Raw genomic sequence first — 16,801 nt, forward strand, 5'->3', positions numbered from 1 at the left:
GCCATAAGTGGCGTTCCTGGACCACCATCGTGGACATGGCACGACCAATCGCCTGCGCTGTCACCTTCGTAGCGCGAAGAGCCAGGTCAGTGGCAGCCCGGAGCTCCGAAAGGACAGGCGAGTCGTGTCCTCCCTCGTGCAGATCCCTCAAGGCTTTGGCTTGGTGAACCTGCAGCAACGCCATTGCGTGCAGGGCTGAGGCCGCCTCTCCACATGCCTGGTGGGCAGCGCCCGTTAAACCGGAGGACTGTCTGCAGGCACGAGAGGGGAGGGTTGGGCGGTCCTTCCAAGAGGGAGCGTGTGCCGGACACAGCTGCATCGCGACACCGCGCTCCACGGGAGGGATCCCCGTATAACCCTTAGCGGCTCCGCTGGTGAGGGAGGTGAGGGGGGAGGGCTGAAACGGCCGTAATCTCATGGAAAACGGCGACTTCCAGGTTCTAGTCAGCTCCTCGTGCACCTCGGGGAAGAAAGGCACCGGAGGAGAGGGTTGTGAAACCCGGGCAGCTCCAAAGAACCAATCATCCAGGCGGGACGGTTCGGGCTGAGGGGGGGGAACCCACTCTAACCCTACGGTCTCCGCCGCTCGAGCGAGCACGGCCACCATCTCTGGATCGAACTCCGGCGTCCCAACCCGACCAGAGGGAGGAAGGGCGTCGGGGTCCACGTCAGGGGGAGGAGGCCCACCCTCGGATGCTGCGGCGTCGGTGGACCCGGAGGGCGGCACGATGGATTCTAGAGTCATCGTAGAACACGACGCTGAAGTCTCCATCGGCACATCAACCGGCTGTGGACGAGAAGGCTGAGAGCCTGAGGACGAATCCCCCGCTCGGCTCAGCACAGTGATGCGCAGGTCGTCTTTTGAGAGCTTCACAGCCGCACCGTGGCGGCGTTCAGCACTCGCATGACGAGGGTTGCGTTTTTCCCGGAGGAAAGACAACCGTCTGCGCAAATCCACAAGGGACATGTTCTCGCAGTGAGAACACTTACCCCCAGCGAACGCTGCCTCTGCGTGCTCGATGCCCAAACACGAAAGACAACGCTCGTGACCGTCCTTCGGACCCATGTACTTGCCGCACCCAAGATCGCACGGACGAAAAGCCATCCTGAAAAGGACGCTGATGTCCGGATATACGAGAGAGTGGCTGCCTTTAACAAGGCACAAAGCTCTCTCGTATCACTCTTTTAGGGAAATTCACTCAGATGCTTAGTTGATGAGCGCACAGGAAGGCAACGCACACACTAAACTCAAAACAAAATAAAGATGAAGAGTCGTGGAATTAAGCGAAGCGTCCGCTGTGGTACTGCTAGTCCAACCAACTTCAGCAATCGAATCCCACCAGAGTAGAGTAGCTTCTCAGTAGCAGATACTGCCGGCTTTCGAAGCGATAAAAAGCTAATTTCCTCATTTGCACCTGCTGCTTATATACGCACCTGGCGGGGCGGCGCCAGCATTATGCAAATATCTCAATGCCAAGTTCATTGGCGTTTTAGTAGTATTCGAAGCAGATTGGTCTCTCTAAGCGAGTTCCCAATTCGTCGGTCACGACGTGACGTCGTAGTGACCGACTGAAAGGGAACAGACATTGTTTAGGTTTTCTATTTCAATATCTAGATCGTCACAGTTATCTGCTACATGTTTCATTTGGGACAGGTCTGGAAGAGTGCTAATAAAGCTATCTTTAGTGGTGGAAATTATTGTTCTGGCTAGTCGGTAGCATGTTGTAGATTGAGTGATCCTATCTAGAAGTACAGTGTATGACACAAGGTAATGGTCAGAAACTGCATCACTCTGAGGTGATATTTCGACGTCATTAATATTGAGTCCGAGTGACAGAATTAAGTCTAATGTGTGATTACGAGTATGCGTTGGCCCTGTCACGTTTTGTCTAATATTGAGAGAATTTAGAACATCTATAAACGCACGTCCTAATGCGTCTTTTGGGTTGTCCACATGGACATTAAAATCACCAACAATAAGAGCTTTATCTACAGTGACTACAAGCTCAGATAGGAAATCTGCTATTTCATTAAGGAAATCTGCATGGTGACCCGGTGGTCTATAGATTGTCGCTAAAGCAAAAGAAAGCTGTTTGTGGTTACGATCAGTTATTTCCATATTTAACAACATTACTTCAAATGATTTAAATTTTAGCTCAGATTTTTGGTTTACTTTAAACATTGTGTTGTATATTGTAGCTACACCACCCCCTCTCCCCTTTAATCGAGGTTCGTGTTTATAATAATAGTCTTGTGGGGTGGATTCATTTAAACTAATGTAGTCGTCTGCTTTAAGCCAGGTTTCTGTTAAACAGAGTACATCTAAGTTTTGGTCTGTAATTATTTCATTGACAATAGGTTCTTTATTGGTAAGCGATCTAATGTTAAGAAGGCCGAATTTTAAGAATCGAGATTCATCTGTTAATGTATTGTTTTCTAATTTTATTTGAATCAGATTTGTACCAGATGTAACAAGCGGTGCCCTGTATTTATTTGTTCGGGGAACAGATACAGTTGAAATGTGCTGATATTTCGGTAAGATTGACTCGAAGTGCAGGGATATAAGTGGTCTTGACATATCACGGCAGCTAACAGATGGACGGTTAAGCCGATCCGTCTGTTTCCTGACCTGGGCCCTGGATAGTCATACTATATCAGAATTAAGACTATTGATCAGATTTTTAGTGAGTATAGCACTTCCTTCCGATGACGGGTGAAGGCCATCTCGGGTTAGGAGAAATGGTCTTCCCCAGAAATGCTTCCAATTGTCTATAAACCCTACGTTATGCTGAGGGCACCACTTTGACATCCATCCATTGAGAGACACTAATCTACTATGTGTTTCATCTCCCCGGTAGGCGGGGAGGGGACCAGAGCATATTACATTGTCTGACATTGTTTTTGCAATTTCACACATCTCCTTAATATTATCTTTGGTGATTTCCGACTGGCGGAGCCTAGTGTCATTCGTGCCGGCGTGAATAACAATCTTAGAAAACTTCCGCTTAGCATTAGCCAGCACTTTAAGTTTGGATCTAATGTCAGACGTTCTGGCTCCCGGTATACAGTCGACTATGGTGTTTGGTGCCTCAATGTTAGTGTTCCTGAGTATAGAATCTCCAATGACCAGGGCACTTTTAAAAGGTGTTTCAGCTGGTATACTCCTTAGGGGATCGAATCTGTTAGAAATTGTCGTTACGTTATGGGTCTTAGAAGGACGCCTAATATGACTATGCCGCCTAACAGTCACCCAGTTTGACCGCTGACTTGACTCTGATGACGGAACCGAGCCATGTGTATTTTGATAAACACTATGCGCGCTCGATACAGTATTTGTAATATTTATATTAGCATCTGATGTCGGAACCGAGCCATTAGTCTTTTCGCTCGATAGATTATTTGCGACAGTAACATTAGCGGTTTTGCTATCCTCAACTAGCGTTCGGATGCGCGATTCTAGTTCAGCAACCTTCTCAGTTAACCTTAATACTTCAATACACTTAGTGCATGTAAACCCCTCTATGCTAACAGCAGAAGCTAAACTATACATGTTGCAAGTAGTACATGTTACAATAACAAGCGGAGTCTTACCGCTTTCATGCTGGGCGATGGCGTCTTCGTTTACCCGAACGCGGTCCCCGGAGCTGCATCGCGTGGGGTGTTCGGTTGTGACACCCCTCGGTCGCCTGCGAACGTCTGGGGCCAGGGTGATGTTTGGCTTGCCGAATCTGCGAAGGCCGGGCAGCGGTTCCTCCACAGCTTCCCGATCGCTTTCATGTCGTTCACGGTCCGTGAAGCTGCATCGCGTGGAATGCATGTTTGTTGCTCGCTTGTGGACGTCGGAAGGCAGGGTGAAGTGGGCGCTGTACCTCGCCTTGGATCTGCTAAAACCGGGAAACAACTCCTCCACAGCTTCCCGCTCAGGTGAGGATAGGTCAGAAAAGCATATATCAGATGAATCCGCCATTAGATCGGAAAATGCTAGCTTCAGCCTCCACCGTGTGGATGCTAGCGGGCTATATGCTAACAACACTGGGTGTTTATTAGTGATAAATAGTTTCACGTGGTAGTACTGCTCAATAATCGTCACGGTAAAGTATTCCTATGTAAAACTAATAAGTTATATTATATAAATAGGAATAAGATGGTAAAAAAAAAAAAGCTTTTAGATGATGAACTCGACGGAGCTACGATGCACGATCTGTTCAGCGTGACGTTTTGAGGGCCTAAACATACCCGAAAACTCATGAAAATTTGCACACGCGTCCGAAGTGGCGAAAATTTACATGTGGCATAGGCGTCAGAAGTGGGCGTGTAGAAATGGCTCAATAGCGCCACCTGCAAAATTTCAAGAGATCAGCCCCCCTACTACGAAAAACGTACAGACACGAAATTTGGTAGGGTCATCTATTACTCCAAGACCTACAAAAAAGTCTCTCGGAGCTAAGCTCTAAACCCCACAGGAAGTCAGCCATTTTGAATTTTCTCTGTCATTTTTTGACATTTCCAAGCGTCGTACTTTAACGAACTCCTCCTAGAGATTTAATCCGATCATCATCATATTTGGTCAGTATCATCTAAAGGCCTTTGCGATGCTAAATTGCGGAGCTTTTGACTTTTCATTGGAGGGCGTGTCCGTGGCGGCCTGGCAAAGTGTAATGTTTCGCCATGAAACAGGAAGCTGATGTAATTCAGGCATACATTGTCCGATCCGCCCCTGACTTCACACGTTTGATAAGGGTCCAGGCCTGAACACATCAACATGGCATAATTCAGTAACACTCATAGCGCCACCTAGAGGCAGCAGGAAATACCATGTTTGATGCTGTGACTTACTGCTCTTAGGTATTTAACCATATCAACATCATATTTCAGCAGTGTAATCTCAAGACCTTGTGTGATGATAAAAAGCAACGACCTTGACTTTTCATTAAAGGGCGTGTCCGTGGCGGCCTGGCAAAGTATCGCTAAATGAATCGCATTTTGACAGGCTAAACAAGCTCAAAAAGTCATAAAACGTTGCACACACGTCAGAAGTGGCAAAAATGTACATGTGGCATAGGCGCCAGAAGTGGGCGTGCAGAAATGGCTCGATAGCGCCACCTGCAAAATTTCAAGAGAACAGCCCCGCCGCTACGAAAATCCTACAGATACGAAATTTGGTAGGGTCATATGTCACCCCAAGACCTACAAAAAAGTCTCTTGGAGCGAAGCTCTAAACCTCACAGGAGGTCAGCCATTTTTAATTTTTGCTGTGATTTCTGTGCAAATTTTGTCATTTCCAGGCTTCGTACTTTAACGAACTCCTCCTAGAGATTTTGTCAGATCGTCATCATATTTGGTCAATCTCATCTAAAGGCCTTTGCGATGTTAAATTGCGGAGCTTTTGACTTTTCGTTGGAAGGTGTGTCCGTGGCGGCCTGACAAAGTTCAGCGTTTTCGCCATGAAACCGGAAGTTGTAATAACTAAGGCATTCAATGTCCAATCTGCCCCACACTTCACATGTTTGATAAGAGTCTTGGCCTGAACACATTTCAATGCCAATATTCAGCTTCAGTCCTAGCGCCACCTAGAGGTAGCAGTAAATGCCTTGTTTTACGCTGTGATTCACTGTTCTCAGAGATTTAATCAAATCATTGTCATATCAGGTGAGACTGATCTTAAGCCCTTTGCGATGATAAATTGCGAAGATCTTGACTTTTCGTTGAAGGGCGTGTCCGTGGCGGCCTCGCAAAGAGTGATGTTTCTCCATGAGAAAGCTGTTGTAACTCAGGCATGCAATGTCCGACCTGTCACAGACATCATACGTTTGACAAGGGTCCTGGCCTCAACACATCAATGTTACAACAATCAAATACAATCATAGCGCCACCTGCTGCACAAAGGAGGTGTGGCACTTCAAAGTTCCTTTGAATATCCGCTTATATTTACCCACTGAAATTTCAATCCCCCTGTTTCATTGCTTTACTAAGGCCATAGAGTGGCGGTGCACATGCGTGCGAGGGCCCTTCCATCACTGCTTGCAGTTTTAATTAGGGCCCGAGCACACCAGGGTGTGAGGACCCTATTGTTTTTGCTCCGTTTATTATTCTTCTTCTTCTTCTTCTTCTTCTTCTTCTTCTTCTTCTCCGAAATGGATCGCATTTTTGAGGGCCTAAACATACCCGAAAACTCATGAAAATTTGCACACGCGTCAGAAGTGGCGAAAATTTACATGTAGTATAGGCGTCAGAAGTGGGCGTGTAAAAATGGCTCGATAGCGCCACCTGCAAAATTTCAAGAGAACAGCCCCCCCACTACGAAAAACTTACAGATACGAAATTTGGTAGGATCATCTATTACTCCAAGACCTACAAAAAAGTCTCTTGGAGCTAAGCTCTAAACCCCACAGGAAGTCAGCCATTTTGAATTTTCTCTGTCATTTTTTGACATTTCCAAGCGTCGTACTTTAACGAACTCCTCCTAGAGATTTAATCCGATCATCATCATATTTGGTCAGTATCATCTAAAGGCCTTTGCGATGCTAAATTGCGGAGCTTTTGACTTTTCATTGGAGGGCGTGTCCGTGGCGGCCTGGCAAAGTGTAATGTTTCGCCATGAAACAGGAAGCTGATGTAATTCAGGCATACATTGTCCAATCTGCCCCTGCCTTCACACGTTTGATAACGGTCCAGGCCTGAACACATCAACATGGCATAATTCAGTAACAGTCATAGCGCCACCTAGAGGCAGCAGGAAATACCATGTTTTACGCTGTGACTTACTGCTCCTAGGTATTTAACCATATCAACATCATATTTCACCAGTGTAATCTCAAGACCTTGTGTGATGATAAAAAGCAACGACCTTGACTTTTCATTAAAGGGCGTGTCCGTGGCGGCCTGGCAAAGTATCGCTAATTGAATCGCATTTTGACAGGCTAAACAACCTCAAAAAGTCATAAAACGTTGCACACACGTCAGAAGTGGCAAAGTTTACATGTGGCACAGGCGCCAGAAGTGGGCATGCAGAAATGGCTCGATAGCGCCACCTGCAAAATTTCAAGAGAACAGCCCCGCCGCTACGAAAATCCTACAGAAACGAAATTTGGTAGGGTCATATATCACCCCAAGACCTACAAAAAAGTCTCTTGGAGTGAAGCTCTAAACCTCACAGGAAGTCAGCCATTTTGAATTTTTGCTGTGATTTCTGTGCAAATTTTGTCATTTCCAGGCTTCGTACTTTAACGAACTCCTCCTAGAGATTTTGTCAGATCGTCATCATATTTGGTCAATCTCATCTAAAGGCCTTTGCGATGTTAAATTGCGGAGCTTTTGACTTTTCGTTGGAAGGTGTGTCCGTGGCGGCCTGACAAATTTCAGCGTTTTCGCCATGAAACAGGAAGTTGTTATAACTAAGGCATACAATGTCCAATCTGCCCCACACTTCACAGGTTTGATAAGAGTCTTGGCCTGAACACATTTCAATGCCAATATTCAGCTTCAGTCCTAGCGCCACCTAGAGGTAGCAGGAAATGCATTGTTTTACGCTGTGATTCACTGTTCTCAGAGATTTAATCAAATCATTATCATATCAGGTGAGACTGATCTTAAGCCCTTTGCGATGATAAATTGCGAAGATCTTGACTTTTCGTTGAAGGGCGTGTCCGTGGCGGCCTCGCAGAGTGATGTTTCGCCATGAGAAAGCTGTTGTAACTCAGGCATGCAATGTCCGACCTGTCACAGACATCATACGTTTGACAAGGGTCCTGGCCTCAACACATCAATGTTACAACAATCAAATACAATCATAGCGCCACCTGCTGCACAAAGGAGGTGTGGCACTTCAAAGTTCCTTTGAATATCCGCCTATATTTACCCACTGAAATTTCAATCCCCCTGGTTCATTGCTTTACTAAGGCCATAGAGTGGCGGTGCACATGCGTGCGAGGGCCCTTCCATCACTGCTTGCAGTTTTAATTATTATTTATTCTTCTTCTTCTCCAAAGTGAATCGCATTTTTGAGGGGCAAAACATGCTCGAAAACTCATGAAATTTTGCACACATGTCAGAAGTGGCGAAAATTTACATGTGGTATAGGCGCCAGAAGTGGGCGTGTAAAAATGGCTCGATAGCGCCACCTGCAAAATTTCAAGAGAACAGCCCCCCCGCTACGAAAAACGTACAGATACGAAATTTGGTAGGATCATCTATCACCCCAAGACCTACAAAAAAGTCTCTTGGAGCGAAGCTCTAAACCCAACAGGAAGTCCGCCATTTTTATTTTTTGCCTTGATTTTTGTGCAAATTTGGTCATTTCCAGGCTTCATACTTTAACGAACTCCTACTACAGATTTAATCCGATCATCGTCATATTTGGTCAATCTCTTGTAAAGGCCTTTGCGATGTTAAATTGCGGAGATCTTGACTTTTCGTTGGAGGGTGTGTCCGTGGCGGCCTGACAAATTTCTGCATTTTCGCCATGAAACAGGAAGTGGCTCTAACTCAGTACATACAATGTCTAATCTGCCCCACGCTTCACATGTTTGATAAGAGTCTTGGCCTGAACACATTTCAATGCCAATATTCAACTTCACTCATAGCGCCATCTAGAGGTAGGAGGAAATACCATGTTTTACGCTGTGATTTACTGCTCTTAGAGATTTAATCAAATCATCATCATATTCGGTCTGACTGATGTTAAGCCCTTTGCGATGATAAATTGCGAAGATCTTGACTTTTTGTTGAAGGGCGTGTCCGTGGCGGCCTGGCAAAGTGTGATGTTTCACCATGAAACAGGAAGCTGTTGTAATTCAGACATACATAGTCCGATCTGCCCCCAACTTCACACGTTTCATAAGGGTCCCGGCCTGAACACATCAACATGGCATAATTCAGTATCAGTCATAGCGCCACCTAGAGGCAGCAGGAAATACCACCTTTTATGCTGTGACTTACTGCTCTTGGAGATTTGATTATATCAACATCATATTTCATCAGTCTAATCTCAAGACCTTGTGTGATGATAAATAGCAACGACCTTGACTTTTCGTTAAAGGGCGTGTCCGTCGCGGCCTCGCAAAATATCGCTAAATTAATCCCATTTTTGACAGCCTAAACGAGCTCAAAAAGTCATGAAACCTTGCACACGTGTCAAAAGTGGCGAATATTTTCATGTGATATAGGCTTCAGAACTTGGGGTGTTAAAATGGCTCTATAGCGCCACCTACAAAAATTCAATAGAGCAGCCCCCCCCCCGCTACGTTAATCGCACAGATACGAAATGCGGTAGGATCATGTATCACCCCAAGACCTACAAAAAAGTATCTTGGAGCAAAGCTCTAAACCCCACAGGAAGTCAGCCATTTTGAATTTTCTCTGTAATTTGAGTGCAAATTTTGCCATTTCTGGCCTTCGTATTTTAACAAACTCCTCCTATAAATTTAATCAGATAATCATCATATTTGGTGAGTGTCATCTAAAGGGCTTTGCAATGCTAAATTGCGGAGATCTTGACATTTCAATGGAGGGTGTGTATGTGGCGGCTTGCCAAATTTCTGTTTCTCAATGAAACAGGAAGTTGTTCTAACTCAGGTTTAAAATGTCCAATCTGACCCACGCTTCACAAGTTTGATAATTGTCCTGTCCTGAACACATCAACATGGCAATATTCAGTAAAAGTTATAGCGCCACCTGCTGGAAGCAGGAAATGACATGTTTTACACTGTGATTTACTGCTCATTGAAATGTATTCAGATCATCATCATATTTGGTCAGTCTGAACTTAGGGACTTCACAATGATAAATTGTGAAGATCTTGACATTTCGTTAAAGGGGCGTGTCCGTTGTGGCCTATCAAAGTTTGATTTTTCGCCATGAGAAAGCTGTTGTAACTCAGACATGCAATGTCCGACCTGTCACAGACATCATACATTTGACAAGGGTCCTGGCCTCAACACATCAATGTTACAACAATCAATTACAATCATAGCGCCACCTGCTGCATAAAGAAGTAGTGGGACTTCAAAAATCCTTTGAATATCCACCTATATTTATCCACGGAAATTTCAATCCCCCTGGTTTATTGCTTTACTAAGGCCATAGAGTGGCGGTGCACATGAGTGCGAGGGCCCTTCCATCACTGCTTGCAGTTTTAATTAGGGCCCGAGCACACCAGGGTGTGAGGACCCTATTGTTTTTGCTCCGTTTATTATTCTTCTTCTTCTTCTTCTTCTTCTTCTTCTTCTTCTTCTCCGAAATGGATCGCATTTTTGAGGGCCTAAACATACCCGAAAACTCATGAAAATTTGCACACGCGTCAGAAGTGGCGAAAATTTACATGTAGTATAGGCGTCAGAAGTGGGCGTGTAGAAATGGCTCAATAGCGCCACCTGCAAAATTTCAAGAGAACAGCCCCCCTACTACGAAAAACGTACAGACACGAAATTTGGTAGGGTCATCTATTACTCCAAGACCTACAAAAAAGTCTCTTGGAGCTAAGCTCTAAACCCCACAGGAAGTCAGCCATTTTGAATTTTCTCTGTCATTTTTTGACATTTCCAAGCGTCGTACTTTAACGAACTCCTCCTAGAGTTTTAATCCGATCATCATCATATTTGGTCAGTATCATCTAAAGGCCTTTGCGATGCTAAATTGCGGAGCTTTTGACTTTTCATTGGAGGGCGTGTCAGTGGCGGCCTGGCAAAGTGTAATGTTTCGCCATGAAACAGGAAGCTGATGTAATTCAGGCATACATTGTCCGATCCGCCCCTGACTTCACACGTTTGATAAGGGTCCAGGCCTGAACACATCAACATGGCATAATTCAGTAACACTCATAGCGCCACCTAGAGGCAGCAGGAAATACCATGTTTGATGCTGTGACTTACTGCTCTTAGGTATTTAACCATATCAACATCATATTTCACCAGTGTAATCTCAAGACCTTGTGTGATGATAAAAAGCAAGGACCTTGACTTTTCATTAAAGGGCGTGTCCGTGGCGGCCTGGCAAAGTATCGCTAAATGAATCGCATTTTGACAGGCTAAACAAGCTCAAAAAGTCATAAAACGTGGTACACACGTCAGAAGTGGCAAAAATTTACATGTGGCATAGGCGCCAGAAGTGGGCGTGCAGAAATGGCTTGATAGCGCCACCTGCAAAATTTCAAGAGAACAGCCCCGCCGCTACGAAAATCCTACAGATACGAAATTTGGTAGGGTCATATGTCACCCCAAGACCTACAAAAAAGTCTCTTGGAGCGAAGCTCTAAACCTCACAGGAAGTCAGCCATTTTGAACTTTTGCTGTGATTTCTGTGCAAATTTTGTCATTTCCAGGCTTCGTACTTTAACGAACTCCTCCTAGAGATTTTGTTAGATCGTCATCATATTTGGTCAATCTCATCTAAAGGCCTTTGCGATGTTAAATTGCGGAGCTTTTGACTTTTCGTTGGAAGGTGTGTCCGTGGCGGCCTGACAAAGTTCAGCGTTTTCGCCATGAAACAGGAAGTTGTTATAACTAAGGCATACAATGTCCAATCTGCCCCACACTTCACATGTTTGATAAGGGTCTTGGCCTAAACACATTTCAATGCCAATATTCAGCTTCAGTCCTAGCGCCACCTAGAGGTAGCAGGAAATGCCTTGTTTTACGCTGTGATTCACTGTTCTCAGAGATTTAATCAAATCATTATCATATCAAGTGAGACTGATCTTAAGCCCTTTGCGATGATAAATTGCGAAGATCTTGACTTTTCGTTGAAGGGCGTGTCCGTGGCGGCCTCGCAAAGAGTGATGTTTCGCCATGAGAAAGCTGTTGTAACTCAGGCATGCAATGTCCGACCTGTCACAGACATCATACGTTTGACAAGGGTCCTGGCCTCAACACATCAATGTTACAACAATCAATTACAATATAGCGCCACCTGCTGCACAAAGGAGGTGTGGCACATCAAAGTTCCTTTGAATACCCGCCTATATTTACCCACTGAAATTTCAATCCCCCTGGTTCATTGCTTTACTAAGGCCATAGAGTGGCGGTGCACATGCGTGCGAGGGCCCTTCCATCACTGCTTGCAGTTTTAATTATTATTTATTCTTCTTCTTCTCCAAAGTGAATCGCATTTTTGAGGGGCGAAACATGCTCGAAAACTCATGAAATTTTGCACACATGTCAGAAGTGGCGAAAATTTACATGTGGTATAGGCGCCAGAAGTGGGCGTGTAAAAATGGCTCGATAGCGCCACCTGCAAAATTTCAAGAGAACAGCCCCCCCGCTACGAAAAACGTACAGATACGAAATTTGGTAGGATCATCTATCACCCCAAGACCTACAAAAAAGTCTCTCGGAGCAAAGCTCTAAACCCAACAGGAAGTCCGCCATTTTGATTTTTTGCCTTGATTTTTGTGCAAATTTGGTCATTTCCAGGCTTCATACTTTAACGAACTCCTACTACAGATTTAATCCGATCATCGTCATATTTGGTCAATCTCTTGTAAAGGCCTTTGCGATGTTAAATTGCGGAGATCTTGACTTTTCGTTTGAGGGTGTGTCCGTGGCGGCCTGACAAATTTCTGCATTTTCGCCATGAAACAGGAAGTGGCTCTAACTCAGGCATACAATGTCCAATCTGCCCCACGCTTCACATGTTTGATAAGAGTCTTGGCCTGAACACATTTCAATGCCAATATTCAACTTCACTCATAGCGCCACCTAGAGGTAGGAGGAAATACCATGTTTTACGCTGTGATTTACTGCTCTTAGAGATTTAATCAAATCATCATCATATTCGGTCTGACTGATGTTAAGCCCTTTGCGATGATAAATTGCGAAGATCTTGACTTTTTGTTGAAGGGCGTGTCCGTGGCGGCCTGGCAAAGTGTGATGTTTCACCATGAAACAGGAAGCTGTTGTAATTCAGACATACATAGTCCGATCTGCCCCCAACTTCACACGTTTCATAAGGGTCCCGGCCTGAACACATCAACATGGCATAATTCAGTATCAGTCATAGCGCCACCTAGAGGCAGCAGGAAATACCACCTTTTATGCTGTGACTTACTGCTCTTAGAGATTTAACCATATCAACATCATATTTCATCAGTCTAATCTCAAGACCTTGTGTGATGATAAATAGCAACGACCTTGACTTTTCGTTAAAGGGCGTGTCCGTCGCGGCCTCGCAAAATATCGCTAAATGAATCCCATTTTTGACAGCCTAAACAAGCTCAAAAAGTCATAAAACGTTGCACACACGTCAGAAGTGGCAAAAATTTACATGTGGCATAGGCGCCAGAAGTGGGCGTGCAGAAATGGCTCGATAGCGCCACCTGCAAAATTTCAAGAGAACAGCCCCGCCGCTACGAAAATCCTACAGATACGAAATTTGGTAGTGTCATATGTCACCCCAAGACCTACAAAAAAGTCTCTTGGAGCGAAGCTCTAAACCTCACAGGAAGTCAGCCATTTTGAATTTTTGCTGTGATTTCTGTGCAAATTTTGTCATTTCCAGGCTTCGTACTTTAACGAACTCCTCCTAGAGATTTTGTTAGATCGTCATCATATTTGGTCAATCTCATCTAAAGGCCTTTGCGATGTTAAATTGCGGAGCTTTTGACTTTTCGTTGGAAGGTGTGTCCGTGGCGGCCTGACAAAGTTCAGCGTTTTCGCCATGAAACCGGAAGTTGTTATAACTAAGGCATACAATGTCCAATCTGCCCCACACTTCACATGTTTGATAAGAGTCTTGGCCTGAACACATTTCAATGCCAATATTCAGCTTCAGTCTTAGCGCCACCTAGAGGTAGCAGGAAATGCCTTGTTTTACGCTGTGATTCACTGTTCTCAGAGATTTAATCAAATCATTATCATATCAGGTGAGACTGATCTTAAGCCCTTTGCGATGATAAATTGCGAAGATCTTGACTTTTCGTTGAAGAGCGTGTCCGTGGCGGCCTCGCAAAGAGTGATGTTTCGCCATGAGAAAGCTGTTGTAACTCAGGCATGCAATGTCCGACCTGTCACAGACATCATACGTTTGACAAGGGTCCTGGCCTCAACACATCAATGTTACAACAATCAAATACAATCATAGCGCCACCTGCTGCACAAAGGAGGTGTGGCACTTCAAAGTTCCTTTGAATATCCGCCTATATTTACCCACTGAAATTTCAATCCCCCTGGTTCATTGCTTTACTAAGGCCATAGAGTGGCGGTGCACATGCGTGCGAGGGCCCTTCCATCACTGCTTGCAGTTTTAATTAGGGCCCGAGCACACCAGGGTGTGAGGACCCTATTGTTTTTGCTCCGTTTATTCTTCTTCTTCTTCTTCTTCTTCTTCTCCGAAATGGATCGCATTTTTGAGGGCCTAAACATACCCGAAAACTCATGAAAATTTGCACACGCGTCAGAAGTGGCGAAAATTTACATGTAGTATAGGCGTCAGAAGTGGGCGTGTAAAAATGGCTCGATAGCGCCACCTGCAAAATTTCAAGAGAACAGCCCCCCCACTACGAAAAACTTACAGATACGAAATTTGGTAGGATCATCTATTACTCCAAGACCTACAAAAAAGTCTCTTGGAGCTAAGCTCTAAACCCCACAGGAAGTCAGCCATTTTGAATTTTCTCTGTCATTTTTTGACATTTCCAAGCGTCGTACTTTAACGAACTCCTCCTAGAGATTTAATCCGATCATCATCATATTTGGTCAGTATCATCTAAAGGCCTTTGCGATGCTAAATTGCGGAGCTTTTGACTTTTCATTGGAGGGCGTGTCCGTGGCGGCCTGGCAAAGTGTAATGTTTCGCCATGAAACAGGAAGCTGATGTAATTCAGGCATACATTGTCCGATCTGCCCCTGACTTCACACGTTTGATAAGGGTCCAGGCCTGAACACATCAACATGGCGTAATTCAGTAACAATCATAGCGCCACCTAGAGGCAGCAGGAAATACCATGTTTGACGCTGTGACTTACTGCTCTTAGGTATTTAACCATATCAGCATCATATTTCACCAGTGTAATCTCAAGACCTTGTGTGATGATAAAAAGCAACGACCTTGACTTTTCATTAAAGGGCGTGTCCGTGGCGGCCTGGCAAAGTATCGCTTATTGAATCGCATTTTGACAGGCTAAACAAGCTCAAAAAGTCATAAAACGTTGCACACACGTCAGAAGTGGCAAAAATTTACATGTGGCATAGGCGCCAGAAGTGGGCGTACAGAAATGGCTCGATAGCGCCACCTGCAAAATTTCAAGAGAACAGCCCCGCCGCTACAAAAATCCTACAGAAACGAAATTTGGTAGGGTCATATATCACCCCATAACCTACAAAAAAGTCTCTTGGAGCGAAGCTCTAAACCTCACAGGAAGTCAGCCATTTTTAATTTTTGCTGTGATTTCTGTGCAAATTTGGTCATTTCCAGGCTTCGTACTTTAACGAACTCCTCCTAGAGATTTTGTCAGATCGTCATCATATTTGGTCAATCTCATCTAAAGGCCTTTGCGATGTTAAATTGCGGAGCTTTTGACTTTTCGTTGGAAGGTGTGTCCGTGGCGGCCTGACAAAGTTCAGCGTTTTCGCCATGAAACAGGAAGTTGTTATAACTAAGGTATACAATGTCCAATCTACCCCACACTTCACATGTTTGATAAGAGTCTTGGCCTGAACACATTTCAATGCCAATATTCAGCTTCAGTCCTAGCGCCACCTAGAGGTAGCAGTAAATGCCTTGTTTTACGCTGTGATTCACTGTTCTCAGAGATTTAATCAAATCATTATCATATCAGGTGAGACTGATCTTAAGCCCTTTGCGATGATAAATTGCGAAGATCTTGACTTTTCGTTGAAGGGCGTGTCCGTGGCAACCTCGCAAAGAGTGATGTTTCTCCATGAGAAAGCTGTTGTAACTCAGGCATGCAATGTCCGACCTGTCACAGACATCATACGTTTGACAAGGGTCCTGGCCTCAACACATCAATGTTACAACAATCAAATACAATCATAGCGCCACCTGCTGCACAAAGGAGGTGTGGCACTTCAAAGTTCCTTTGAATATCCGCCTATATTTACCCACTGAAATTTCAATCCCCCTGGTTCATTGCTTTACTAAGGCCATAGAGTGGTGGTGCACATGCGTGCGAGGGCCCTTCCATCACTGCTTGCAGTTTTAATTATTCTTATTCTTCTTCTCCGAAATGGATCGCATTTTTGAGGGGCTAAACATACTCGAAAACTCATGAAAATTTGCACACGCGTCAGAAGTGGCAAAAATTTACATGTAGTATAGGCGTCAGAAGTGGACGTCTAAAAATGGCTCGATAGCGCCACCTGCAAAATTTCAAGAGGACAGCCCCCCCACTACGAAAAACATACAGATACGAAATTTGGTAGGATCATCTATCACCCCAAAACTTACAAAAAAGTCTCTTGAAGCTAAGCTCTAAACCCCACAGGAATTCGGCCATTTTGAATTTTTGCTGTGATTACTGTGCACATTCTGTCATTTCTAGGCTTCATACTTAAACGAACTCCTCCTACAGATTTTATCAGATCATCATCATATTTGGTCAATCTCATCTAAAGGCCTTTGCGATGTTAAATTGCGGAGCTTTTGACTTTTCGTTGGAGGGTGTGTCTGTGGCGGCCTGACAAAGTTCAGCATTTTCGCCATGAAACAGGAAGTTGTTATAACTAAGGCATACAATGTCCAATCTGCCCCACACTTCACATGTTTGATAAGAGTCTTGGCCTGAACACATTTCAATGCCAATATTCAGCTTCAGTCCTAGCGCCACCTAGAGGTAGCAGGAAATGCCTTG

General features: G+C 44.7%; 2 protein-coding genes across 9 annotated transcripts in view; one reads left to right on the plus strand and one right to left on the minus strand.

The window, feature by feature from the left end:
* Nucleotides 1–16,801, plus strand: part of camk2a (calcium/calmodulin-dependent protein kinase II alpha) — a 901,358-nt gene that overhangs the window by 816,945 nt on the left and 67,612 nt on the right. The window lies entirely within an intron of this gene.
* On the minus strand, nt 1,586–4,202 carry LOC141281009 (uncharacterized). The gene has a single exon (XM_073812559.1). The coding sequence runs from the start codon at nt 3,965–3,967 to the stop codon at nt 2,645–2,647; it is 1,323 nt and encodes a 440-aa protein (XP_073668660.1). The 5' UTR covers nt 3,968–4,202; the 3' UTR covers nt 1,586–2,644.

This window comes from Paramisgurnus dabryanus, chromosome 18 (assembly GCF_030506205.2).
Source record: "Paramisgurnus dabryanus chromosome 18, PD_genome_1.1, whole genome shotgun sequence".
In the NCBI taxonomy this organism is placed as follows: Eukaryota; Metazoa; Chordata; class Actinopteri; order Cypriniformes; family Cobitidae; genus Paramisgurnus; species Paramisgurnus dabryanus.

Coding starts and splice junctions, on each gene's coding strand:
- LOC141281009 (XM_073812559.1), bottom strand. CDS start 3,967: ATGGCGGATTCATCTGATATATGCTTTTCTGACCTATCCTCACCTGAG.